Source organism: Clarias gariepinus, chromosome 9 (genome assembly GCF_024256425.1).
Source record: "Clarias gariepinus isolate MV-2021 ecotype Netherlands chromosome 9, CGAR_prim_01v2, whole genome shotgun sequence".
In the NCBI taxonomy this organism is placed as follows: domain Eukaryota; kingdom Metazoa; phylum Chordata; class Actinopteri; order Siluriformes; family Clariidae; genus Clarias; species Clarias gariepinus.
In genome coordinates, this window is record NC_071108.1 from 5,417,635 (window position 1) to 5,445,564 (window position 27,930).

The 27,930-nt window shown below is 39.0% G+C and overlaps 1 protein-coding gene across 1 annotated transcript in view; it reads left to right on the forward strand.

Moving 5' to 3' along the window:
* The window catches only part of grm6a (glutamate receptor, metabotropic 6a), an 83,395-nt gene that overhangs the window by 26,352 nt on the left and 29,113 nt on the right, over positions 1–27,930 (forward strand). The window contains exons 3-6 of the mRNA XM_053504647.1: positions 15,175–15,391; positions 20,970–21,105; positions 26,349–26,503; positions 27,029–27,169. Coding sequence (XP_053360622.1) covers positions 15,175–15,391; positions 20,970–21,105; positions 26,349–26,503; positions 27,029–27,169 — 649 coding nt within the window. The remainder of the gene's footprint in view (positions 1–15,174; positions 15,392–20,969; positions 21,106–26,348; positions 26,504–27,028; positions 27,170–27,930) is intronic.

A 27,930-nucleotide genomic window follows, 5' to 3' on the forward strand; every position in this document is an offset into this window, starting at 1 on the left:
CCATATATACACACAGATGACAGTTCTGTCGCAGCGTTTTAGCAGCGCTGTATACCCGAGAGTGAGAGAAATCTTTGTGAGAGGCCGGAAGTCTCACACTCCGGGCCACCAAATTGTTTCTGAATGAGGAGACATTTGCTCTCCCTCCAGGGCCTTAGGGTCCTCAATTCCTCAACGAGCTGTCATATGTCCCATCGCCTCAGTAATATCCATCTCCATCTTTCATCTTTTAGTAGCCAGACGGGGTTCGCTGATGCGTAGCTCATGAGTAAATAAACCCCTTGATTATTTAAAAGCATTAAAGTAATCTATGCAGAATAATAACATGCGCTGTATGAGGAACTAATAAAAGTGACCTACAGTAGGAATAACTTGAAATCATTACCCTCATAAAGAAATATAGAAAAAAAACAACAACAGTGCCCATGACAATGAATATGCACTTATATAGCCTCCTATACTGTATATATCCATATCCTCCTGCCTCTGCTAGAAGTCAGACAGGTAGGTAATGGTTAGTTTGCCTTGTGATGCAGAGGTCTATCTGTTCCTACAGAGCCTGAAATGAAGACAGACACAGATTGTGTTATATCTAGTTGTATTTACTCAGTGCAACTTTTTACATTCAAGTGAAAGATGTAACACCAACATGTCAAATAGAAAAAAAAAACAAAGCCAAAAAAACATAATCGCTGATTCGGAAAAGGATCACCTCCCCTAATCCCCCCACCCCCTTCTTAGAATAATGACTTTTTAGTAAAGCTCAGTGGTTAAGGCTGGACTGGACTGCGGTTCGGAAGGTCCTGGGTTCAAAGCCCACAACCACCAAGGTACCACTGTTGGGCCCTTGAAAAAGGCCCTTAGCCATCAACTGCTTAGATGTATAATGAGAAACAATGTAAGTCGCTCTGGATGAGGGCCTCTGCCAAAGGCCGAAATGTAAATGCAATATTTGCCCTCTCTTGTTTGCAGAACTGCTCACTTTGAGTAAAATTTGATGGTGATCGTTTATAGACTGCAGTCTTCAAGTCATTCTTTAAACGTCGTTTAAGTCTGGCTTCTGGCTAGCCCAGGCAAAAAAATGTACTGTTTTCTCCACTAACCACTGGGAGTTCAGTTTTGCCGTGTGCTTTGGGTCATTATTGTGTTTGAAATTAAACCCTTCCCGTTGACACCTTTCTGACAAAGTGCATCAGATTTTCCTCTAGTGGCCTGAGAATCTTTAAGATGTGGTTTTGCAAAGCTCAGTTTTTCAGGACATTTTTTTTGCAACCCTCCTACAAGCTGGAATTTGTGACACGTGCAGACAATGACGACTCTTTGCCATAAATTCCTGCAACTGCTTCAGAGTTGCTGTGGGCCTCTTGGTTGCCTCTTTGACCAGTTTCCTTCTGATCCAGGGAGGGTCTGTGTTGTACCGAATATTTTCAATACTTAATAATAGACTTCACTAATAAACTGGAATGCTCTAGCTTATATATCAAAATACCCACAGCTGGACACAGTTGAAAGTCAAACGTCTGTGTGTGCCATTAAGAAGGTGATTATGGATTATGGCTTCACCTGATTATGTTTAGGAAGTGATCCTTTTTCAAATCAGTGACTATGTTCTTTTCTTCTTCTTTTTTTTCTGACATGTTGGTGTTAAATCTTTTACTTGGATTTTAAACATTACACTGAGTAAATGAATCTGGATGAAACAAAATCTGGATCTCTCTTCATTTCAGGCTGCAAAGCAACTCTTATTTTAAAGGGATTATTTTATAGAGGGGTGATTCTTTTCTTTATCCACTGTATATCTCGCTCAGAAAAGCTTTCTATACTTACTAGGATGGAAAAATGAGTAAATTCTCATCATAGCCACTTGTAGCCTGTAAAATATAATTAAACAAACACAAAGGCCACATTTATTTAGTATATGTGGTGATTAAATATGGAGGCTGACTGTGGTGACCTTTAATGAACATCATTACTGTGCAAAACACTATTATTCACACATATATCAGCTGTGCTCTATGCGTGTCATGTAAATCATCCATAAATAGGCATTTGGAGCTGTCATAATATATTTTAACTAAGAATCTCGATGGCAGCAATGCCTCAGGAGGCAAGGCGGATTTGCACTAGAATACCTGGGTAAAGGCTAACAACAAAACACAGGATGGCAAATTGGAGATTCGAGTCGCAATAATGCACAGTCAGTGAAAAAAACACAAAAACAAACATAAGTGCCAAGACAAGTGTGCAACAAGTCTTATATACCAGCAGTTTAAATATCATTATTAACAAAAGCGGATTGCAAACAGGTGTGGAGCCAGAGCTATTTGCAGTAATACAGCAATAAGTGCAGTAATTATCCATTCAATCGCCCTTAGCTTTGATTACGGTGCATGATGTGGTGGCCCATTCATACCTGAAAATGATGCATCAAGCAAGAAAAACTGTATAACTGATATGATAACCTGGTCATTCAGCTCATTCAGGTCGTTAGCTGACTTTATTTTATTGCCACATAACATTTCCGTGTCTAGACCTTACCAACTGAAGCAACCCCAGATCATAACACTGCCTGCAGAGGCTTGTACAGAGGACACTATGCATGATGGGTGCATCGATTCATGCACTTCACTTCTTACCATGAGGCAAAGTGAGGACCGTGACTGATATCTGTCTAGGCTTTAATAATGTGTTGAATTCTTTCTTAACCTTTTTTTGGCTAAACAGTATAGAATGACATACCGTATATACAGAATTTAAGGTTGAACCAAGCACATTTCTGCCTTAAAGATTCGAGAGGAGTCAGCAAAGAAGAGAATATGTGTATATTGTATTTAGCATCTGTCATGATTTTTTATTGTTTTTGTTTTATTGATATTTTCTGCTAAAATATGCCATGAGAACATTTTTGTCCAGGAACCAACTTTCATTGCATTCCCATTAAACAATATTGTAATTATGGTTGATTGCTGATTGTAAAGTTGGCATGTTATTGATCACGTTGTCTATTGTTGAAAAGTTTGATATAGTGCTCTAAGAAAATCTTTGATGAAATCTTGTTGTATAGCCGCGGCCAAAAGTTTTTTTAAAGGATTTTAAAAGTGTCGACGGCTTTTTCTTGACAATTTCAATTTTTTGGATAATAACAATTAAGTTTTTAAGTACTTATGTGTCATGCCAACAGTAAAGCATCCTAAGATCATTCATATGTAGAGTTGCTTCTCAGCCAATTTTGTCTAAGAACACAGCCATAAGACAAAGGTGATTACCAAGTGGCTTGGAACATGGAAATTATAACATGGAAATAGAACTGAATCTCATTGTGAACTTTCAAACGTGGTCAACTCTCAACAAAACTCTACAAATTTAACAACGAGTTTAAAAACTCCAAGCGTTGATTATGCAAGAATTGGCGGCCAGCAGTCAGGATGTGGCTCAGAAGTTGATTGACAGCATGTCAGGGTGAATGCAAAGGTCTTTAAAAACAAGAGTCAACACTGCAAATAATGACTCTTTACATAAACGTAATGTAATTGTCAATAAAGGCCTTTGACACTTAGGAAATGCTTGTGATGATGATAAGATCGAATAAGATCTCCCTTTATTCGTCCCACAGTGGGGAAATTTCTTCGTTACGGCAGCAAACTAATACAATAGTTGCACTTTTAAACAAATTGCGAACATTTCGCACAGTTTAAAATTGTGCTATTGAACACAAAGTTAGGATTAGTGTACGTGAATTATATGGTAAGATAGTATTACTATATTTAAGACATTGTAACTATATTTTATTAATTATAAAATATTTTATTATATAAATGAATTATACTTCAGTACACCGTAGTAACATCTGACAAAAAGATCTAAAAACACTAAAGCAGCAGACTTTGTGAAAATTAATATTTGTGTCATTCTCAAAACTTTTGTCAATGTATATTCATGCATTTGAAATTATTCAGATCCACGTAATCAGGAGTTACAGGTGAGTGTTTATAAAAAGCTGTATCTCTTTAATTGAACGTCTAATAATTTGGCATCTAATTTCGTTTTAAACCATTTTTCCCACATGCCTTATTTTCACAAACAAACACCAAACCAGGTTATTATACTCAAGGAAACTGTCATAAAAACCTGGCGCTCTCGTGACGACTCCCCCGTGACGAGTCTGATACTGTGTTTTGAAGAGGTTTTGCCAGAGGAGACAACAGGCGCCGCGTTACATGAGCGATTTTCAGATCCACGGCGAGATCCAGACAAAGCCCTACGCCTCGGTTTGCCTCTCTCTCACAGACGCACAGTGACAAGTTTCACACAGCGCATGGCTTAATGACATCTCCTTTACCAGGAGCTGTTGAACAGAGGCTGAGGAGTGAGATAAACCATCAGGCAGTTGATAGCTGGAGAATTAGAGGAACCCCTCGAGACATTAAGCCCCTCAGTCCCACAGCTAAATTTACTGCTGTACACACAGAAAGAGGGATATGAGAGTGTATCAGAGAGTTAGAGAGAGAGAGAGGAGTGTGTGTGTGTGTGTGTGTGTGTGTGTGTGTGTGTGTGTGCAGGTCCATAAGTAGAACATATTGGATAGAGGAGCATTTATGTTTCATGGGAAAGCGGATGGGATTTGTTACACACAAATGCATTTCAAGAATATAAGACTCAGTGATATACAATACAAAGATCCATAAATGCAAAAACATAATCTATTATAGGGATAACAAATCATAAAATCTTCTGCTAGGCCGTGTTAAAGCTCAGATATTATACGGTAAAAAGTGTTTATTTAGGAATAAATACAATGATCACCGTTGGCCTTCACAGCTCCTAGATAAATAGATGGATGGAGACATATTTTACACAATAAAAAGATTCTTCATATGTAAAAAATTTCCAATTTCTAATCCACTTCCAAGGATCTGATAAATTTCTTGTTTTTGCCTCCAACATCCAATCCACCATTTTTGCCGGCCCACTCCTGATCCTGGGTTTCTCACTGGTTTATCCTGGTCAGGTTGCCGATCGATCTGAAGCCTATAATAAGAACACCTACAGTATTGTGAAGCCGGAATACACTTTAATGGAATGCCAGTGCATCTAAGGATCCCATGCACACATACTTTCACACCTAGGAGCGAGGAAACCAGAGACCCAGAGGCAACCCATAATATGAGGGGCGTTCAGGTCAGAGTGATTTTGATTGCGTAGAGTAAAAAAAAAAACTCCCCTTATTTCTCTATATAATCCTCTGCGACACTGATGCACTTATCCCAGTGTTTCACTAGTGCAGGACACCATCACGATAGAAAGTTTTCTCAGGACGCCGGTGCCTTGATTGGATTGGTCTGAAAGCCTGGCCTCCCAGGAACTCCTTTAATGGCCCAAACATGTGGAAATGGAATGAGGTCAGAACTGTGTAGAGGATGAGGCAATAACTCTCAGCCAAGTTCCTGTAATGTACAAATGGTGTTTGCGAATGTTTGTGTGTACAGACAGATGCGCCTCTTCTGCCAGTTGACAACAATCTGTTTTCCGTCAGTTTTCAAGGATCAGACGCTTCACTCGCTAATTGTTCACGGGAACGACTGCAGCAGGAACGTCATTCATGGATGAACGGCTTTGCGGCTAAGAGTCTCAGCACAGTACTGTGCTTAAAGTCTACTGTAAATGTCAATGGATTTTACGCCTTAGTTCCCCCGAACTGTCATCATTAGTCTCGGTTTGACTCGAACGGCCTTTGTAACACAGAGAACAAGCACACAGAGGATTGAGGATTTTCTCAATGTAGGCTAAATATTCCGTAATAGCATATACGTTCACGCTTTGGCATCATATCCTTGTCTGACCTCTTTGCATTTCCCCTCGGCAGCTTTCGGATCCTCGTAGTTGTAAATTTCTTTCCAATTTTTTATCTGACATCTCTGTTTTTCCGCGCTCAGATTGCTTGGCTGACCTTTGACCCTGCTTCTTGACTTGCCTTTTATAACTCTGCCTTCTTTAAATAAGGTCCTCAGAGACTGAGATTGTTCATTTTAGTGGTTCTATGCAAATAGTTTTTTTACGGTTGTTTGGGTACAGACAGATTCTATTTTTAACTTTTTGGGGTTTTGGTTTGTTAAAAAAAAAGAAAAGAAAAAAAGGAATAGAATAGGGAATTAAAGAAAGAGGAAGAAAGGGGGACAATATCCTTTTTCCTTTGTGGCATGCAGAACTTTTTATATTTCCTATTAGGGTACAGATGACCATGCAAGATATTTTGTGTGTTCTGGGGGATACGGAAGATCTGTAGTGGTTTAACTTTGATGTTTTGGTGCTGGAAGCTTCTTGAACGCTGCATGAACAGCCACTGTATAGAGCATATGTTAGTTTAAATAATGTACAGATGTTTCATTATTATGCTGTACTGCTTCTTCACTCGAAACTTTCAGAGCATGTTAAAGTGGCTGTGCAAATAAATAAGGTCTGTCTCCATGGAAACTTCAGGTTGAGCATCTTTCTTTAATTGTACCGGAGTTAAAAGTCTTTTTTTTTTTTTTTTTTTTTTTTTAGATCACGGATGAATTTATCTTCAGTGTTCTTCAATTGACTTCTTATAGTGGTTGCGTGTCATGAATATAAAACAGATTATTGACTGTGTGTGCGTATTGTGCATTCGGGTATATGGTAATAGGTACCTTCAATTACTTGGCAGTCCTAACAGTTAATTTGGAAGACAATGTATATCCAAAATTGCTTATTTTACTTAATATTAAGAGCTGTTAGATTTTTTTTTTTACCAATTACAAACTTCGGCACCTGATCTTTAAGAAAGAACGGATAAAATTAACCTATTTCCCTCCAAAGTGAACCAGGTGCTACTTTGTGTCTGGTGCTAATGCCGGTTCAGAGTGAGTTTGATAGCGAGCCTCTTAAGCACTGGCTTTGTTTTTCCACTACAGAGTCACATCATTAAGTTACTGTACACGTCAGTGTACATCTCTACTTTCCCAGCAATGCTAGCATTCTTATAGCTAGTGGGAATGCTAATGCTACCGCCAACAATAATGGTAAACTTTACCATGGCTGTACTAGCAGTTCTCCTTTTTCATTGCTAGAAAACATTTGATCTGCCCATTGCATAGTCCTTTTTGTTTTATTTTTAAATGTTTTTAATCCCTTTGGTCACCCGCCACCCCATCCCCTGATGTAAGCAGTTATTCGTTCTAGCGCAGCACAGTGTTGGTGGCCCAATAGAACCGGCTTTTCTTTCTGAAGGCTGTCTGAAACGAAAGAACTGGTTCAAAATTTCTTTCTTCAAAAGAATTGAGAATGTTTTAATCCTAAACTTGGTTTTAAAGTGCCTTAATGGACAATATCTAAGCTGGTTGCTCCAGTTGTGATCGAAAAACGTGCAATTGTTTGCCTGCTAGCTAAATTATTTTTAGGGCTAGCAGAGAAATCCTGGTGTCAAACTGAGGCTGAGGATTCCCTTGTTCTAATTACATCACTGTATCCTTATTGAGATATTCAAAAGAGTTTTTTATTCTGTTCACTAATTACTTGGTCTTTTTTCTTGGTATGTAAATTCCCTCAACATTGCTAAGGGTGGGATATTTACGGTCTGTCTTGTTCACGTTTTATGAATCCATTGAGCTGCTAAAGCATGTTTGTCGGCGCATGTTAAGTCTCTGGTTAGAAGCGCTGTCTAAATAATTATTCCAACCGCAGCTCTAAGGTGAAGCTAGCGGTTTGCTTTGAGCGTCCTCAACTTCCCGTGAACCTGGGTTTGCCTCGGTGCGTTGATGAAGCTAACAGAGTGGACAGTTTGATCAGCTGGAGGAAATGTGAGCAGAACGGAGAGGGCAGACGTGCAAGCTTGATTGATTGCTTTATTAATGTTCAGAGGGAAAACTTGTCACCTTACGAAAAAAAAATCATCGCAGTCCATATATACATGCACAGCCACTTACAAAAAATGAATTAAATACTGAGAACTACTGTAGGTTACAAGGGTACAAGATAAACAAGTTTACTGCAAAATTATTGGCGCCTTACAAACAGGCTAAATGAAATAGCAGAGATAAAAAAAAACATTAAAGTATAGAAAAGACTTTAGTGCAAAATTATTGATTCCCTTTCATAAAAGAAAATACATTAAGAGGAAAAAAAAATATGTATCTTTTTTATTGTTAATTTTTCTGAAGGGTGCCAATAGTTTTGGAGTTGACTACACAGTACATATTCTGAATGCCAAAGGATAAATGAAATGCTGCATTCTCTTATACACATCAAAAAACATTAAGGAATACAGAAAGCTACTTTAATCTACAAGATGAACTAGTTCACTGCAAAATTATTGGCACCTTTCAAAAGAAACATTTTATCATTGTAGACTTTTTTTCTTTTAGATCTTTTTCCTGAAGGGTGCCAATAGTTTTTTGAGTTGACTGTATGTTCTATATGTGCAGGATTGGCTAAAATACTACACCCTCTTATACAGGCAGCTGCACACACACACACACACACACACACACACACGTACACATTGAGCAAAAACCAGCTTTAGGGATTTTACATCCTGTATCTCCTGTTAGCATTCCCACAGCGCATGCTGTACATCAAGCATTACCCAGAATCCTGGCATTGAATAAACACCTAACATTTATATAAATCCAGCTGAATAAAAGTAAGCGGAGTGAATTGAGCGCTGGGGATTTGGCGCTGCATGGTGACGCATCATGCCTACATGAACACACTCATAAATAGCACATGTAGCATACTTTCTGCTTCATATTATGCGTATGAGCAATTTGCAGGTCATCAGTATAGAGCTATATAATTATAATTATAATAATCCCACAGAAAAAACTCCATCCAGTTTGTCAGTATTATCACAGACCCTTATTATTACAGGATTATTACAGATCCACCAAAAATCCAACAAGATGATGGTGATTTGTTTATTATGTCTATATTATTATGTAATATTATTTTCTGAGCGCAAGTTATTATGTTGTGGAAACAAGTTCTTATCTTGCAGGAACAAGTTACTATCTTGTGCGCATGAGTTATTGGGTTCATGTTAATGCTTTATTGATTTACACAGCTTGCTGGTATATAATTGATAATCAATGTTAGTGCATTAATGTTTTGACTGATTGGTGTGTTTGGGAAATGAACGTCTTCGTTGCTTTATTTCAACAGTTAAATTGTTCTGTGGTTAGAATGCGAGCAGGGTGCACAAAGATAAATAACTTTACAGTGTGCACAAGATGAAGGCTTCCTAAACTATTAGTGGGGATGGGTCCTGCCCCAGGAATATGTTACTTTTTTAAGGAATCGAACTGATGGTTTTCCCAAAGTTTATGTTTTTCAGATTCAGCACTAGATGGCCAAACCTAAGTTGGCTTCCTAATTTTAGGTCGTAATTTACGATAGTGGGAATTTCATGGCTTCCTATAGGTTTTGTGGGAATTTTTTGTGCAATTCATGGCATTAGGAGACTTTTATAGCAGATTTAAATCCAATCGCTTTAATTGCTGATACAGCGGTACCTCGACATATGAATTTAATCCATTCCAAAGGAGAGTTCTTTAAGCAAAATTCCATATTGCGAAACGCATTTTCCCATAGGAAATAATGTAAATGCGGATAATCCGTTCCAGCCTCACAAAAATATTACCAATATTATCAATTTACATTATCATTATATTTTTGCATATAAAAACAATCAAAACATTTAGAAAAGAAGTCGAATATAAAATAAATAGACATTAAACCTCATTTAATCTACTGTATTCCTTTTGGCATTGGCTTTTTTAAAAATGAAACTGAAAGTGGCTCCATTTCCTTCTTCTTACTGTTATTGGTAACATTCTTGGTACCCATGGTGCTATTTCCTTACTAATTCTTGCACAAAATGCCAAAAAAAAAAAAGTACGCACAACCGGATGTACGTTTAACTCATATGCCGAAAATGCTTTGCATGCAAAATTTTAGTTCTTGAAGCGTGTATATATATATGTGTGTATATATATATACACACACACACAAATCTTATGGTGAGTGACGATATGTAAAGTTCCTACTGTATAAGCCCTGATAGATTACAGAATACATTTTATTTGAAATTCCAGGAAAATTCCAAACACTCCTCATCTGCATGAACTAAAACGCAATCGGTTTTCCGCTAAACAATTGAAAAACCAAACCGAAATTGTGGGAGTTGAGTGATTTAAAGCCGAGACGTTCTTTCTCGAATAAAAGACCCGCGAGTGTGTTTAGAGCGATTTCTCTCCCTGATCCCAAACACAGCCTACGTACATTACACAGGTTTTATTGATGCTCAGTAAAGCCACCCACGATCTGTTTCAGTCTATAATGTGAGACTGTTTGTGCGTATATGTGCATGTGTCTGTATAGTGTTTGACGCCGATCTAATCTCTGCTTTTCGATGATTCAGGGATGTGAATGACGAGCTAAGTCTGTTGTCGAATGTGTAGTTTTTGAAAGGCTGTGAAATGGCCTTGGGTTCCTCTGTGCATCACTTCATTTGACTAAAACCGCTCTAATCCTCAATGGATAATCTGTCAAATGGCTTCCTCTCGTGTCCTTCTCTCCACACACTCCGCCTGTGTTCCTCTTCTCACTGACCCACATTTATATAACCTCGCAATTTAGAAAAAGGTACATTCTAACGTTCAGTTATACAGACAGTTATAAAGAAAGTAAGGACCTGCCCATATGTCCTTAGTGTTACATTAGGCTTATGCATCTTTGCAATGAATCGATGTATGTATTTTCTGCTCTGATATTTCTCGACTTGACGAAGAGCTGCATCTGAGACCTCCTTATGGAGATTTATCTGCGCATATTAGCATGCAGAAGCCGAACACGGCTGGATTAAAACCTATCAAAGGAGAATTATCATACTGAATACCATTCTTGGTGATTAACAGAAACCTGCTAATCCAAACGCCTGGCACTTACGGAAAAAGGTTCCATTTAGTCCAGGCGTTCAGAGGAGGCTAGAGAAAGAGTTAAGTAAGCAAGTAAGTATTTATGGAAATGAATCACGTCCACCATCCTGAACCAGCTCTAGTGCATTGGCAGGGACATTAACATTTTTTTATTTATTTTTTTTTTATTTAAAAAGTGTTCCGTTAATGGAGAATTACTTAGCGGTGTAATTAAAGCCATGACCTGGATGAACCTGTGTCTGAAAATACAGCTTTAATGGGTGTAGGTGCTAATGCATCCACAGCTTAAACTCACAACATTTTTCCAGGTTAAATTAGGAAAATCCAACACATAAAACTCGGTCTGGTGTGAGAAGCTGATTTTGTCCTGGAATCTAGAGAAGTTTGAGTAACGAATCTGCCGCATTTTAAATTCAACGATTTTCATTGCGATTAGAATTTAGGCTCTTCTTATTAAATAATCCTAAGAGTGATAGTGTTGCACTTACAGTAGTTCAAAGTAGTGCAGTCAATCAATCAGAAATTTTAATCTAGTTAATTATAGTCATAAACTGTGATCGATCACCATTTATCACAATTTTAAAATACCACAGATTTACTTGTATTATAAATGTGCAATGTTGGAATAAAGAAATGCATGACAAACTGGTTAGAGGAAATTCGATTATGCACTTTTATAATATTGATTTAAAAACTCAAACCGGCACTGCATGCCATGGCTGGGTGGGATGGGCAAACCCACCAATCATGGGGCTCAAACCTGGATCCTCAGATCCAAAAACAACACCCAAGAGCCTTAGCTACCTGAGCCTCCACTCCCACAGATTACGTTTAATGTACTCTTGTAAAAAATAGTTCGCCACAAAAGTAACTTAAACACACTTGACAACTTTTGCTTGGTTTTACCCAAACTTCCATCTTGAAGCTTTTTATATTAAAACTTGACCTTCAGCATAATTCAGCCATTATCACACACAGCCGGTTAGCCATGCGGCGATCATGGGAAGCCATAAGGGTCAAATCTGGTCATTTCACTAAGAAATACGAGTGTTAACACATTAATATCGACAGCCCTAGTTCAAAGTAAAGTAATAAAAGTACTTGGTCACTATCAGCTAAAGAATTCACAAAGAAGGACATTTTCACAAAAAAAAAAAAAAAAAAGTGATACAGTACGTCTCACCCTAATCATAGACTATTCACTCTTCTCGCTTTGTCCAGGCCCTACAGGTCCCTCAGCAGACTTACAAATGGCCTTTTCCCTTTGACTGTTATTGTATTGAACATCTGATCACGACATAACGACCACTACACTACCGCAATGTCTCCTTCACTTTATATTGCACTGCTTTATCCACTGTGCATCTTTACACCATCCATAATCTATAATGTTGTCATTGTATATCCTGTATACCACCTTTATATACAACATATACTATACAGCCAATCATATACTGTAGGTACAAATGTATATCCTGTACATATCGTATGATAACATTATTTTACTACTTATGTGATATTTATTGTAAATAGACCATGTATGCACTTCTGGTTAGATGATAACTGCATTTCATTGGCTTTGTACATGTACTTGCACAACACGAATAAAGTTGAATCTAATCTAATCTAATCTAATCTAATCTAATCTAATCTAATCTAATCTAATCTAATCTAATCCAGTATCTTAATCTGTAGATGAGTACCCTAGGCCTGGCTCTACGTTTTCATGTCATGTGTGCTTATTTTTCCATTTATTTTATTTTAACTTTAAGTTCTTTAGCACCAAAGCGCGCGTGCACACACACACACACACACACACACACACAGAGTCAGAGGACAGATTTATCCCGCAGGCAATACGGCTGCTTAACAGTCACACCAGTAAAGAACATTTACATTTTCTCTAAATGTTTTAGGACTGCTACAGGGCATACTGTTTGTCACTACACTATTGCATATGGCACGTACAAGGATCAGTCCCTTAAGGGAAACAAAACAAAACAAAACACATATTTGTAGAAATTATGTATCGTAAATTATTACACTTGTTGTTGTTTACATAAATGTGCCTTTAATTTGTTTTGTTTAAAATAAAAAAAAAACCCCACTCATACTAAGATTTCATTCAGTCCCCTTTAGCTTTGATTACAGCACACAGTGTGGTGTCCAGTTCATATGTGAAAAGGATTCTTCATGCTCCCAAAAACACCTCTATAACAGTCTGAGTCCTGGAATACAGCCGTGCAATCAGACAAGAAGAACTCTATAGGTTGATACTTTATTGATCACTAAGGAAATTCCAGATGTGATAACTTCGTTCAGATCATTCAGGTCCTCGGCCGACTTCATTTTGTTGCCTCATCCAGTGGGCACTATGCATGGCTTATGTCTGATTAAAAAGATTACACATGCAGTATATATATATATATATATATATATATATAATTTGCAACATAAAAATGACAACAATGAAAAATCACAAAAGTAAAAACAAAAATTGCATTTTTAATTCTCCCAAGTTTTTCAAGGTTTCATGGTCTACAGAAATCTCATGTTCTATGTACAGTACTGTACAAAATGTACAATGTACCGTACAATGTAAAGGCATAACACCTTATACATTTTCTCCTGTTAATTTTATTCTGTTCTTATATTGGATTTTTTTCTGTTTATTTTTTAGTAACTTATACACTATAGGTGCAGTTTATTGTTTTATTGCGTTATTTTTGGTGTATGTAGAAATCTACAATCTAATGATACACTAGAGCAGTGACACTTACACTGAATCTGAATGTGAAAATAAGTGTGTTTATAATCACATTCAACAAGCAATGTGCCCAAGAAATGTTTTTAATATATAATAAAAAGATAAACACGTGTTTTTGTTAGTTTTAGGTCACTTACGTCAGAATGAAACACAGTCTGCATCATCCTTCAACTTTTATTATAATTTTCTTTTAAAATTCTGTCGGAACTATGGATTGGTATGCCATGCATGACGTATTCACAGTTCATGCCAAAATCTTGGGATTAGCTTTGTATCCTCTGCATCACTAAAAAGGATAAAGCACTTACTGTAGATGAATGAATAAAAAGAGGTCCAGATTTGCATATGCAAAAAAAAAAAATCCTTTTTCAATGAATGATTTATTATTATTATTATTATTATTATTAATAATAATAATAATAATAATAATAATAATATGTTTATGTATTTAAAACACTTTTTGTATGACAAGACTCTTTATTTTTTATGTATTTTGGATTGTTAAATCTGTCTTTTCGACCTGGACTAAGCTAGAGTGTGAAATGAAACGGCTGATAAACATAATGTCAGTAACCAGCGGGATCCCAGAAAACAAATGATCTTTCAACATGAAATATTACCTCAGCTAAGGAAATGTCTGTACCCAGAATGCAGAACAGTATGCCTTAAAAATAAGCTTTAAAACATCTGTTTAACATGGGGGAAAAAATTAACAAGAAATGTTACATTTAATAGGGAAGTTTTCACTTTAAACCGAATTAAATTTCTTTTAACATTGATGTTATTGATATAAAAAAAGGCTTAAAAATGATCATTTTAATATTAACTTTAAAATCATATAATTCAACAGTACAATTATTGTGACCATCATTTTAATGGTTAATCCAGATGTGCACTACTGTGCAAAGCCCATGCCTCATTTCTTCATGAATTAAATTTAATGATGTGGATTAAATTACAGAAATGGGAACAAACGTTTCACTGTGACATGATGCAAAGTGCCTAAATATACAATTTTAAAATAAATTGTTTATATACCAACCTCAGCACAACCTCATTTCCCCTCTCGCCTGTTCCAACCACTCAGCGTTCAGCATCACCAGTATAATAATCACCGGCCTGATCATCTGTCATCATCTGCACCTGTTTCTCACTGGTTCATGTCTTAAGTTAGATGTTTTTTTTAAATACTTGAATGATTTGTAAATCACTGTGAGGTTTAAAAAGCAAAAAAAAATCCCAACAACATTCCTTTGAAACCGGTTAGGTACAGGGACTGGAGTGGAATGAGAGACAACAAAGAGACAAAAAAACATCCTTCAGGAAGCCTGGAGACCTGTTCCTCAAGGAATGAAAAAAAAAAAAAAGAAGTCTGGTTCTGGTTCTTGATTTGAGAGGGATGCAAGACGTTTGCTCAGTCCAGTTCTGTATATCCTGTGTGTCTCCTGTTTGCAGATTCCTCAGATCAGCTATGCCTCCACAGCCCCGGAGCTCAGCGACAACAACCGCTACGACTTCTTCTCCCGGGTGGTTCCTCCGGACTCGTACCAGGCTCAGGCCATGGTGGACATCGTCAAGGCGCTCGGCTGGAATTACGTCTCTACGCTAGCCTCCGAGGGCAACTACGGAGAGAGCGGCGTGGATGCGTTTGTTCAGATCTCTCGAGAGGCAGGTACAGTAATGCAGTCTCAATTAACAGCCTTAACAGCGCTTCTATCAAGCGAAATGCTTAATGACACGTCTAAACGCTAAATGGGTCATCATCCTGTCTCACTACACCAGGTGTCAAAGTCACATTCTGCGAGATTTTTATGAGCCTTTTAAGGGCCATGAACTGAAGCTATTAAGTGTTGAAGAAATAAAACTGCAGGCAGATGGTTAAAAAAAAAAAAAGAAAAGTCATCTGAGTGTAATATTCAGGCTAGATGGGAAAAAGAATCCTCAGTAATCTCCACATTGTGTATGCCTCTGCTGGGAAAGTGTATTTTTTTTTTCTTTCTTTGCTTTAATGAAACGTTATCACTTCGTATGATGTGTAGCACACTAATCAGATTTTTGCCTTAACCACGGAAAAGATTAGAAAATTGGAAGAAAGAGATTAAAAAAAAAAAAAACCTGTCACGAATATATGTCCTTTATCTCCCATCCTACGCCTCTTCAACAGTTCGTTCTCTAACATATTTCGAAGTCTCTATCCTGGATGATTCATTTGGGGATTTGAACTCAGTCGCTGAGACACACTGATGACCAACTCCTGATGCATTTCTGAGTCATTTTACAGATGGATGTCTGACTTCAAACGGAGCAGATGGGGTTTAATTTAACACGTTGTACAGTAGCATGTGCATGTTATAGGTCTGCTGTGACCTGCAGGCTCGAGGAAGCCCCTATGGGAACCGTATACAGTATGTGAAACACCAGAACAGAGCATTGAGCCATGAGAGAAGATCAAAACTCAAATCATGTGGATGCTACTGTATATAAAGCTGTTATTTATATATAGGATATTATTGATAACGATATTACAGCCATGACCAAAAGTTTCGAGAATGACACAAATATTAATTTTCAGTATTTGCAGTGTTGACCCAAATATAAATTCAAATTTTATTAGTCACATACAGAGTCAAACACAGTACGATAAGCAGTGAAATGCTTGGACAACTGCCCGTCACCTTAAAATAGAGACAATGAATAGGAAATAAATATAAAAGGAAAACAGAAGGTAAATTTCACTAAGTAAAAATAAAATAGAATATAAAATAAAAAAATAAAATAACACTATACAGTACAAAATATACAATATAAGAAAAATGTATGAAAAATATAGAAAAATAAGAGACAGCTGTACTGTACAGGACAAAATATACAATATAAGAAACATTTATGAAAAATGAAAAATGAATGAGTTGAATATGAATTGAATATAAACAGAAATGCCACATATTTTAAGTGTTTAAAGTGGTAACTGGGTAATTTAACTAATATTCCCTGATGTGTTGTGCAGTGGCCACTCGTGTAAGTGCATGTCCAGAATGTCCACAGTGAGTGCAAAAACCATGTGTGCAAAATGGATCAGTACTGTGTGGTGTACTGATTAAGAGACCGTATCGCCTACGGGCGTCTTTTTTTAAAATCTGTCAATCAACTCCTGGGACATACCCTGACTGATGGCAGCCCATTCTTGCGTAATCAATGCATGGAGTTTGTTAGAATTCGTACGGTTTCTGTTTGTCCGTCTGCCTCTTGAGGATTGATCACTCAAGTTCTCAATGGGATTTAGGGGTTTCCTGGCCATGGACTCAAAATTGTGATGTTTTGTTCCATGAGCAACTTATTAATCATCACTTTTGCCTTATGGCAAAAGCGAGGAGCTCCATCATGCTGGAAAAGGCTTTGTTTCTCACCAAACTGTTGTTTGATGGTCTCTCTGAGGACGTTTTTTGTTCCATCCTTTATTTATGGCAATGGTCTCAGGATGCTTTACTGTTGGCATGACACAGGACAGATGGTAGGTCAGTAGTAAAGTCAGAATGTGGCCTAGACGTTGATTGACAGCATGCCAGGGCGAATTGAAAAAAAAGGGTCAACACTGCAGATACGGCATAAACGTAATGTAATATAGTGTCGTATAAAAGGCTTTGATGTTTGCATCAAAAACACGGCAGACTTTGTGAAAATTAAAATTTCAGGCATTCTCAAAACTTTTGGCTCCAGCTGTAGATCACCATATTGCCTAAAAATGTGCTACCTGCATGCTAAGCTGGCTAGCTAGCTAACCTCTGTAATTTTAGAAGAGGAACTGAGAACCACTTATCTAACATACACTTACTCGAAAATTCAATCAGACCTCTGACCGGATTATTTGCCTAGAGGCATTTTAGACTAGAGAAATAAACTAGATAGATCTCCATCCTGCGCTCGTCTCACAGAGTGCTGCTTGCAATCGTGATTTTTTTTATTTTATTATTATTATTATTTTACTCCAGTATTGGCTTTTCAACTCTAGTGGTTTTACTTTCGTTGTGAATTAACACTGTAAATAAGTTATATTTACTGCCATAACCGCTATAAGTAATATTTATGACCTCATTCTACTGTATATTTCTGCTTTACTGAGTCATACTGTACGGTATGTGACTTAGGTTGTAGAAAAGAGATGGAGTTAAGATGTCTATGAATGCTGAGGGGAAAGGGATTTAAAAAAGAAATGAATGGGTATTGTAGGAAAAAATGTAAAAATAAAAAAATGATGTCATGCATTTAAATTCAAAAAGGCTGAACATTTCTTAATGGAATATTTTATTCCGTCCTTCTTGGTTTCAAAGCCATCTTGTGTTTGAAGTAAAAACAGTAAACGCTTACGGATCCAGACTTCGAGGACAGCCTGTATTTAAAGTTCTCGCCTGTGATGTGAATCCAAGCCAGCTGCCATTTTATCAGGGTTGTAGTTTTACAATACCGGACAGACGCCGTGCATTCCATAACATACTGTATGGCGTGACGAGTCCCTGGTCGGCACTTGATCTGAATGTGATTCCCCACGATGATGCATAAATTTAGCCCCACACCTTTAAGGCCTTGTTCACACGGGCGTTAAGTTTTTGGATAAACGAACGCGCTCTGAACGTCCTAGACGTTTATGTTGTGTTTTGTAGTGGCGATTGATTGACTTCTACACCGGCGTTCGTTTGTCTCTGTCTAACGTCAGCCTGCAGCCCAAATTGTAGTTTGTGTGTTAACCTGTGGGGGCAGTGTGTCGGAAACTGGATATGAAAGCCCGCCACTACCGGGTTCACTCTCTGACTGCACAACGTCAGATTAAAGGAAGTTTTTTTGTGGTTTATAAAAAAATATGAATATTTCCGCGTACGTTTTTTAAACACTACATTTTTTTTTTTTTGCTCTTTTCCGCATTTCCGTATGTATAGCATGTAGGATCATGGGATATATCCGATCCTCCGAAGTGTAAAATGAACGCGAAGAAAATGAACTAGAAGCGGTTTCCTTGCGTTCGTTGGGTTTTGACCGCAAAGAAAAAGCTGCATGCAACATTTTTTGTAGCTGTGCTACAGTAGGAAGCCAGGTCGCAATGCCATATACTGTTTTTCCTCCAGGGGGAGCAGTGACTGCTTTAGTGTCTGAGTGCCAGCCTTTAATTATGCTTTAATGGTCAAACCTTTTATGCATATAAGATGACGTTTCACCATTACATCAGGGATGTCATCCTGCTCTCATATACTTTCTAAATAATAATATTAAAAATGTAAAAATGCTAGCCAAAAATAAATCTTTTGATGTTATAGTTAATGATGGAAGTCAAGACAGTTTTGGACAATGGGAATACTGGAAGACAGTTTTCCCAGTGCCCCACTGGCAAAAAGAAAAGAGATTTGTGATTATCAGTCATGCACCAGTGGGACGAGGCTAGTCCAGGTCAGAGATCAGCCCCTGTTGGTGATGACTGGTGCTAGCGTAATGACTATTTCATCTCAGGGAGCGTAATCAGTAAAATCAGTCAGTTTAACACAGTATATATCCAGTATACATGACACACTAGTGTTAGGTTTGATAATTTAAGGGTAAAGGATGGCTGTCACGCCCTTAAGCACCTTATTGTATTTAGCATTTGTTACACTATGTTTACAGCTGTCTCGTCAAATCTTAAATTCATTTTTAAAAAATGATTGCACGATTCTATTAAAGGTGCTAAACGGCGAAATACACAGGTACAAGCACGTGCACAGCAACCTCAGTAGAGTTAGAGTTGGAGAAAATTGGGTCAGAAAAATACTGATTGCTCATCAGTACAACTTAATGTAAGAGCTTATCTATCATAATCTACCAAATCATAAATCTGCCAGAACACTGTCCTCTTGAGTGTTGTAAAGAACAGCTGGAGACGAATAAACACTGATAATGTTCAACAAACGGCGTCATCTGGCCTCTCGTCATGGGTTCTGTAAAAATCCCCGGGGGAAAATTTAACCAGCAAATCGTAATTATTGGGCTTGGTGGTATTGTCTGTGGCCAGACAAAATGGTGAGGGTATTGATTGTGGATCACATGACTGAAAGAGCTCTAATTACTGTGTTTGTCATTGTTACTGACCTTTCTAAATAGAGCTTTGTTTAAAGAAAAAACAATTAGGGAGCATTGGAGAGCCATTATAGGTTTATTAAGTGAAAACCTGATACATAATACTTTGTTATTATTATTATTATTAGGCATCATGGTGGCTTAGTGGTTAGCACTGTGGCCTCGCACCTCCAGGGTCAAGGGTTCGTTTCCCGCCTCGGGGTCTGTGTGCATGGGGTTTGCATGTTCTCCCCGTGCTTGGTGGGTTTCCTCCTGGTGCTCCGGTTTCCTCTGGAAATTAGGCTGATTGATGTTCCCAAATTATCCGTAGTGTGTGAATGAGCATGTGAGTGTGTGAGTATGCCCATGTCATATCCTGTGATGGATTGGCATTCTGTCCAGGGTGTACTCCACCTCCTGGGAGTCTCTATCCCTCTATACTGGATAAAGTGGTATAGATGATGAATGACTATTATTATTATTATTATCATTATTATTATCATCATGCACATCAGCAAAAGCAATCAATGAAAAAGAGAGAAACCAAACAATTTACAAAAATGAGAACAAAACACAAATCAAACCCAAAAAAACAGAAGGTGATGAGTTTATTTTCTTAATAAGCATTATTATTCTAATCATATTAATATTATTATAAGCAACATAACAAAGAGTAGGACATTATATAGAAAAAACAATTGATAATAAACGAGTTTGTGTGTGTGTGTGTGTGAGTGTGTGCATATAGTCAGGAGTTTTTACTTCAAACCCAACTCAGCCAATCAGATTTTAGAAACTGTTCATTTCATAATGAACTACATTTATAGCAATTTATATTTGGTTCAGCGTTACCTTATTTTACCTCTAACCCTCACCTCGTCAGCTAATTACACGGCACCGGACTGGTCTTTAGTGAAGCTGCTCTCCAGGCCCGGAATCAGATTTGACCCGTCCTTTTTTTGAGCTCAACTGAACCAAATTAGTCCGTCTATTAATATCACTAGCGGCACTGTACTGTACGTCCCGTCGAGCCCGAAAAAACATAGCCAGGACATCTGTATGCATTTGTACCCGTCTCCTCGTAACTTCTCTCTGGTCATTAATATAGATTAGAGCTGGTCCGTATCAGTGAGACACTTTTCAACATCACTGTCCATCTTCTTGTGTGACAGGAGGCCTGTGCATTGCTCAGTCTATGAAGATCCCCCGAGACCCCAAACCCGGAGAGTTTGACAAGATCATTAAGAGATTAATGGAGACCCCGAACGCTCGAGGGATCATCATCTTCGCCAACGAAGACGACATCAAGTAAGTCCATCAATGCTCATGTACAGTTCTGTCAGCACTGCTGTCCTCCTAGTTGAGCCCGGCTTCCATGGCAACGGTGCCACATGTGGTAGAAAGTTGAACTAGTCATTTTTCCAATATAGTTTAATACCATTGGTAAAATTAGTAATCAAGATTTGACTCAAATGGGCTTTGTGATTTTTATCCAGTGCAATCAGCCAATCACGTCTCAGCAGTGCTCTACCGTTAGTGTTCTCATCAAACCTCAAATGTGATGTCTGTAACTTTGACCATGGCATGGTTGTTGGTATCAGACAGGCTGGTTTAAGTATTCTAGAAACTCACACACAACAGACTCGGGAGGAGACATCACATAATGGTGGACCGCCGTCCGGATCTGGAGCAAGTGACAGTTCTATCCTGATGCTTTTTCTCATAAATAGGAATAATTAATATACCAGTAGTTCAATGCTTTTCTCTTAGAGGTGAGGATATGAATATGCATCACTTAACAGAACCAATCAACACGATAGTTTACCATGTATAGACAAGGAGTGCAAAAGAGAAAGGAAGTAGACTATGAAAACTGAAACTTCAAAGACTGATAGATCAATATATGTTTATTCATCCTGCGGGAAGTTTTAAATCAGTTTGTCCCTAAATCATGGTGAGCTCAGCAGTAATATGAAGCACCACCATGAGACAGAACATGGGTCCTGAGACTGAGAGCCTGGTATGACAGAGCAACCAGCGTCCGTTCACATTCAGCAGCGTGCAAATGATGATTCACTAATAATTGATTAAGTATGTTGTTGATATTTTTTACAGGACTGTACAAACTGTCCACGTGTTTAGCAAAGTTACTAAGAACTGACAATAAATATAATTGGAATGCTATGGACATTTTAAATTGTTAATTCTTTTATAGACTGCATATAAAGAAATCCGAATCCTAACACAAACAAATTTGGCTCGAAGAAAAACTTTATTGATCGGACCTTTTAATAAAATTTTAATTCAGTACCCCTGCTCTAGAGTAGAGCTTACACCAAATAGAATCCAAGCTTACAGGCAATCTTCAGAAACTCTAAAGATCACTCTTTACAACTGTGCCAAACAGAAAAGCGTCTCGGAATACACCACATGTCAAACCCCGGAGGCAGAGACAGGCTTCAGCTGCAGACAATTACATTGGGTTCCCTTTAGGAATCTGACTCTACTAGACCATTGCAGATTGAAAAACTTGTTTTTTTCTTCTTTTTTATCTCCTGATCTTGTCCATTATAGGTGAGGCTGCACTCTTTTCAGGATCCTTACCGACTGTACAGTATCTCGCCTCGGTTGTACTGTACTGTATATGATCCTGTTCACACAACATGTTAATGCTGTAGGTTTTCACCAGCCTGATCATCTTTTATGGAATTGTTTTAGCTGTTAATACACTGCTATTTATAGCATTAACTCTGACGGCTAAGACGAATGTGCGTTACTTGGCTTGTGCTGGATGCGCACCCGTTATAGCTGCACGAGGGTGTATTGTGGGTGCGCTCGCAAAACAAAAGCCGGGTGATTTGGTTTGAAATTGTTACAAACGTAATTAGAATGGAGTTCCTTTGATGCATTGATGAGCTAATAAAGAGGGCCGGGGAATGAAATAAGGCATCGAGCTGCAAAGCAGACGGAAAAGCCTGATGGGTAAAATCTCCAAAAAGATTAGATATGAAACTCAGACTTTATCATATGATTTTGAAAGAGAAAATATTACAGATATTTTAGGCTATACAGTATATGGTGGGTTTTTTGTGTGTGTTGCTTACTCAAAGTTTTTTTTTTTTTTTGCTTTTTAATAAAAATTTGAGATCTTTCAAAATTTTCAAGCTCGTCTTGTGTAATGTCATAAAACAGGAGCTTAAGCCAGCCTACGGCGTCTTCTGTATCCGCTGTTAAAATGTCACTTTAAGAAGACAGAGGTATGAAAGCTGTCGGCGATTACAGCCTTCCTGATGTTATCTCCGCCATTCCGTGACTATGAACATATTGTACACAGGTACTGTGATGCTGCCGTTTAGACATTGCTTTCGTTAAAGCCTTGACAGGCGAGATGGAGAGATGTAAAGTTTCCCTTTCGCCACAGCGCTGAGGAGTGACAGACCGTCCAGTCCGTAGGACAATGATTTCAACGCCTCAGTCATGGACTAAACTGAAGGTCAGCACTTCCCTGGTTACCTGAGCCAAAAACATTTTCAGAAGTCTAATTTAAGAGTAGATGTTTAGGTTTTAATCACAGCTGCGGATGAAATATGCATTTAATAGATGACAGAAAGTCAATATCACAAGATTTAACAAAAATATCACACAGTCATATAAAGCAATGAAAAAAAAAAAGGTACATTTTAAGAAGGCCACATTCTTTAATTAGGCCCTCAGAAATAAAATCAGTGGCTTCTTTTAGACCTGCAACGAATAAAGGCTACGTCTTCTTCTTTTCTAGAAATGCCAGAAACGAAAGCCACGCTTCCTACTTTAATACAACTTGCAGAAACAAAGGCCACGCCCCCTTATTTACTACAACTTCCAAAAAAAGAGGACACGCCTCCTATATTATGAGTTCCAGAAACAGAGGCCACGCCTCCTTTTCTACTAGGACTGGCAGAAACAAAGAAGCCATGCCACATTCTTTATTACAACTTTTAAACTACTAAGGCCACACCTCCTTCACTGGGATTGATAGACACAGAGGCCACACCTCCTTCACTGGGATTGATAGACACAGAGGCCACACCTCCTTCACTAGGATTGACAGACACGGAAGCCACACCTCTTTCACTGGGATTGACAGACACAGAGGCCACACCTCCTTCACTGGGATTGACAGACACAGAAGCCACACCTCCTTCACTAGGATTGACAGACACGGAAGCCACACCTCTTTCACTGGGATTGACAGACACAGAGGCCACACCTCCTTCACTAGGATTGACAGACACAGAGGCCACACCTCCTTTACTAGGATTAACATACACAGAAGCCCCACCTCCTTCACTAGGATTGACAGACACGGAAGCCACACCTCTTTCACTGGGATTGACAGACACAGAGGCCACACCTCTTTCACTGGGATTGATAGACACAAAGGCCACGCCTCCTTCACTGGGATTGACAGACACAGAGGCCACACCTCCTTCACTGGGATTGACAGACACAGAAGCCACACCTCCTTCACTGGGATTGACAGACACATAAGCCACACCTCATTCACTGGGATTGACAGACACAAAGGCCACACCTCCTTCACTGGGATTGACAGACACAGAAGCCCCACCTCCTTCACTAGGATTGACAGACACGGAAGCCACACCTCTTTCACTGGGATTGACAGACACAGAGGCCACACCTCCTTCACTGGGATTGATAGACACAGAGGCCACACCTCCTTCACTGGGATTGATAGACACAGAGGCTACACCTCCTTCACTGGGATTGACAGACACAGAAGCCACACCTCATTCACTGGGATTGACAGACACAGAAGCCACACCTCCTTCACTAGGATTGACAGACACGGAAGCCACACCTCCTTCACTAGGATTGACAGACACAGAGGCCACACCTCCTTTACTGGGATTGATAGACACAGAGGCCACACCACCTTCACTGGGATTGACAGACACAGAAGCCACACCTCCTTCACTAGGATTGACAGACACAGAGGCCACACCTCCTTCGCTGGGATTAACATACACAGAAGCCACACCTCCTTCACTAGGATTGACAGACACGGAAGCCACACCTCTTTCACTGGGATTGACAGACACAGAGGCCACACCTCTTTCACTGGGATTGATAGACACAAAGGCCACGCCTCCTTCACTGGGATTGACAGACACAGAGGCCACACCTCCTTCACTGGGATTGACAGACACAGAGGCCACACCTCCTTCACTGGGATTGACAGACACAGAGGCCACACCTCCTTCACTGGGATTGACAGACACAGAGGCCACACCTCCTTCACTGGGATTGACAGACACAGAGGCCACACCTCCTTCACTGGGACTGACAGTGTGAACATTAGTGAGAACATTTCTTGAAATAATAAAGCGCAGTAATAAGACGTGATGCCCGCGGTACTGCAGTGTTCCAAATCCGCGTAGCTGTGTTGTAAATATTGAGCCCGCTGCATTGATTTCAACCGGCGACTCTTTGAACCCTTTCATACGCGGCCCCGTGCCTGCCAGCGTTTCCTGATGAAGACCGTAGCCTGTGCGACATGCCGCTGACAGCCTTTCCACCTCGTCAGCACGGACGGACGTGTGTGCTGAAGTTTCACACTCATTAAAGCTTGCACCACTAAACAAGCGCTGTGTGCTGACATGGTGAGAACCGGCGCTCACCCTGCTACTGAAACAGAATTCAAATCAGATATAATTAGGAGCCGATTTTAAGGGAATCACTGTCTTCTCTACTAAGAAGTCAGAAGGCCAGTTCCTGATGTGTTAACAAGCTCTTATGGTTGTTCTGTGGATCACAGTTTAGTCAGTTGTACTGCTGAATCGATATGGCACTTGTTAATGAGGCAGGACAGGCCGGTCCACTGGACACGCTCGGTAATAGCCGTCCTCGTTTCATTTTAGTGTAAAAGTACAAACTCAGTACCTGTTTCAAAAACACAAGCTTGTGGATTTTTTTTCCCCGCTTAATATATGAAATAATATTCTGTGATTAATTCATTCTAATAGCTCCATGGCTTCAGGTCCAAGCCCGAGTTATTCAGGTGTATTGGACCCAGGATGAAAGAATTCAATAAGTAATTAAAAGAAATGAGTATAGTTTTGTCTAATTTTTTTTGCTCTAACGATAAAACCATTCTTCATTAAGTTTCTAGTTATTAATAAGACAATTTTATGTAACAATTTACATTTATATTTTCTTATCTGACATTATTTAAAAGGAGCGTTCAAATCAACCAGGGACTTTTAATCGTGCAGAATATTGCAGTTATGGGAGTCCCTTTGTTTCTCTATATAATCCCCTGCTACACTAATGCACTTTATTCCAGTGTTTCACTAATGCTTGGATACCATCAAGTTAGTACATTTTCTCAGAATGCAGGTTGTATAATCAGACAGCCTGCATCATGTCTAAAAAGCTGGCCTCCCAGGAACTCCTTTAATGGCCCAAACATGTGGAAATAGCTTGGAGTCTCGTTACCATACTTTGCTTGAATTAATTTGTAATTTAATTTCTCTGTCTCTTCGGTGTAGGCAGGTACTGGATGCGGCTAGACGGGCGAACCTGACCGGCCACTTTCGGTTTGTGGGCTCAGACAGCTGGGGATCGAAGAGTGCCCCCATCCTGGACAATGAAGAAGTGGCGGAAGGAGCCATCACCATCCTGCCCAAAAGAGCCTCTGTGGAAGGTAAAGATGCCTCAAAAGTCCTTAAGCGATTATATAATAATAATTAACTTATTATTATTCATACTAAGGGATTATTCTTTACAGGGAATATGATTCATCATAAATAAAACCTGTCAGTGCTTACCTTAAACAGCATATGCATTAAAGACTTCTTCTTCCATAAGGTTAAATAAACATCTGGATAGAGCATGTGGCATGCAAGTGCTCAAATAAGTTGTTACCATAGAAACGATAACATATGAGAACCAGAGAACTACTGACATATTGCTGTACACTTGGACTTAAACTGTAATGACAATGCATAAAAATGTAAAACATCTTCCATGACGCGACAAAATATCTGCACACACCAGAAAAGTTGCACGTACTGATTATATTGTAGAGTTGTTTTGATTGGTCCGGTATCAAATTATACCTTTTTCTCCCCCAACTGCCTTTGTAAATTTTATTCATAACTCTTTGAAGTTGAAGTTTATTTTTGTCCTGGGTTTACAGCTCTGGTGTTTTTTTGTGCCTTTCGCTCAGGGTTTGATCAGTACTTCATGTCCCGCTCTTTGGAGAATAACCGCAGAAACATCTGGTTTGCTGAGTTCTGGGAGGACGACTTTAAGTGCAAGCTGACACGTCCAGGCATCAAGCTCGACCCAGAGAAGAAGAAATGCACAGGTAAAACCTGCCCTTTCAAACCTCTAATGTTTTTGAGCATTAACACCTTGCTAATACTAGGTTCGAGCCATTTTTGCCCTTAAAACTGCCTTAATTCTTCATGCCTTGGAGATCTTGGTCTGGGTAGAATCTGCAGATTTGTTGGCTGCACATCCGATGTGTGAATCTCCCGTTCCACCACACCCCAAAGGTGACTATTGGATTGAGATCTGGTGACCGTGAAGTCCGTTTGGGTCCAGTGAACTCATTGTCATGTCCAAGAAACCAGGAACCCAAAGCGTGCGAGGAAAATATCCCTCCCACAGCATTACACCTCCAGCAGCATGAACCGTTAATACACGGCAGGATTTATCCATGCTTTCATGTGGTTTACACTAGTTTCTGCCCCTACCATCTGAATGTCACAATCAGAGCAGATAATGTTTTTCCAATCTTTTGATGTCTAATTTTAGTGAGCCCATACAAATTATACCCTGGGTTTCCTGTTCTTAACTGACAGGAGTGGCACCCAGCGTGGTCTCCGGGTGCTGTAGATCATCTGCTTCATCTGTAGATCATCTGCTTCATGGTTCGACGTGTTGTGCGTTCAGTGATGCTCTTCAGCATACCTCGGTTGTAATGAGATGTTATTTGAGTTACTGTTGCCTTTCTATTATTAGCTCGAACCAGTTTCTCCATTCTCTTCTGACCTCACTCAGAAAATTGTCGCTTACTGGACATTTTCTCTTTTTCAGGCTGGGCGTGAAAATCCCAGTAGATCA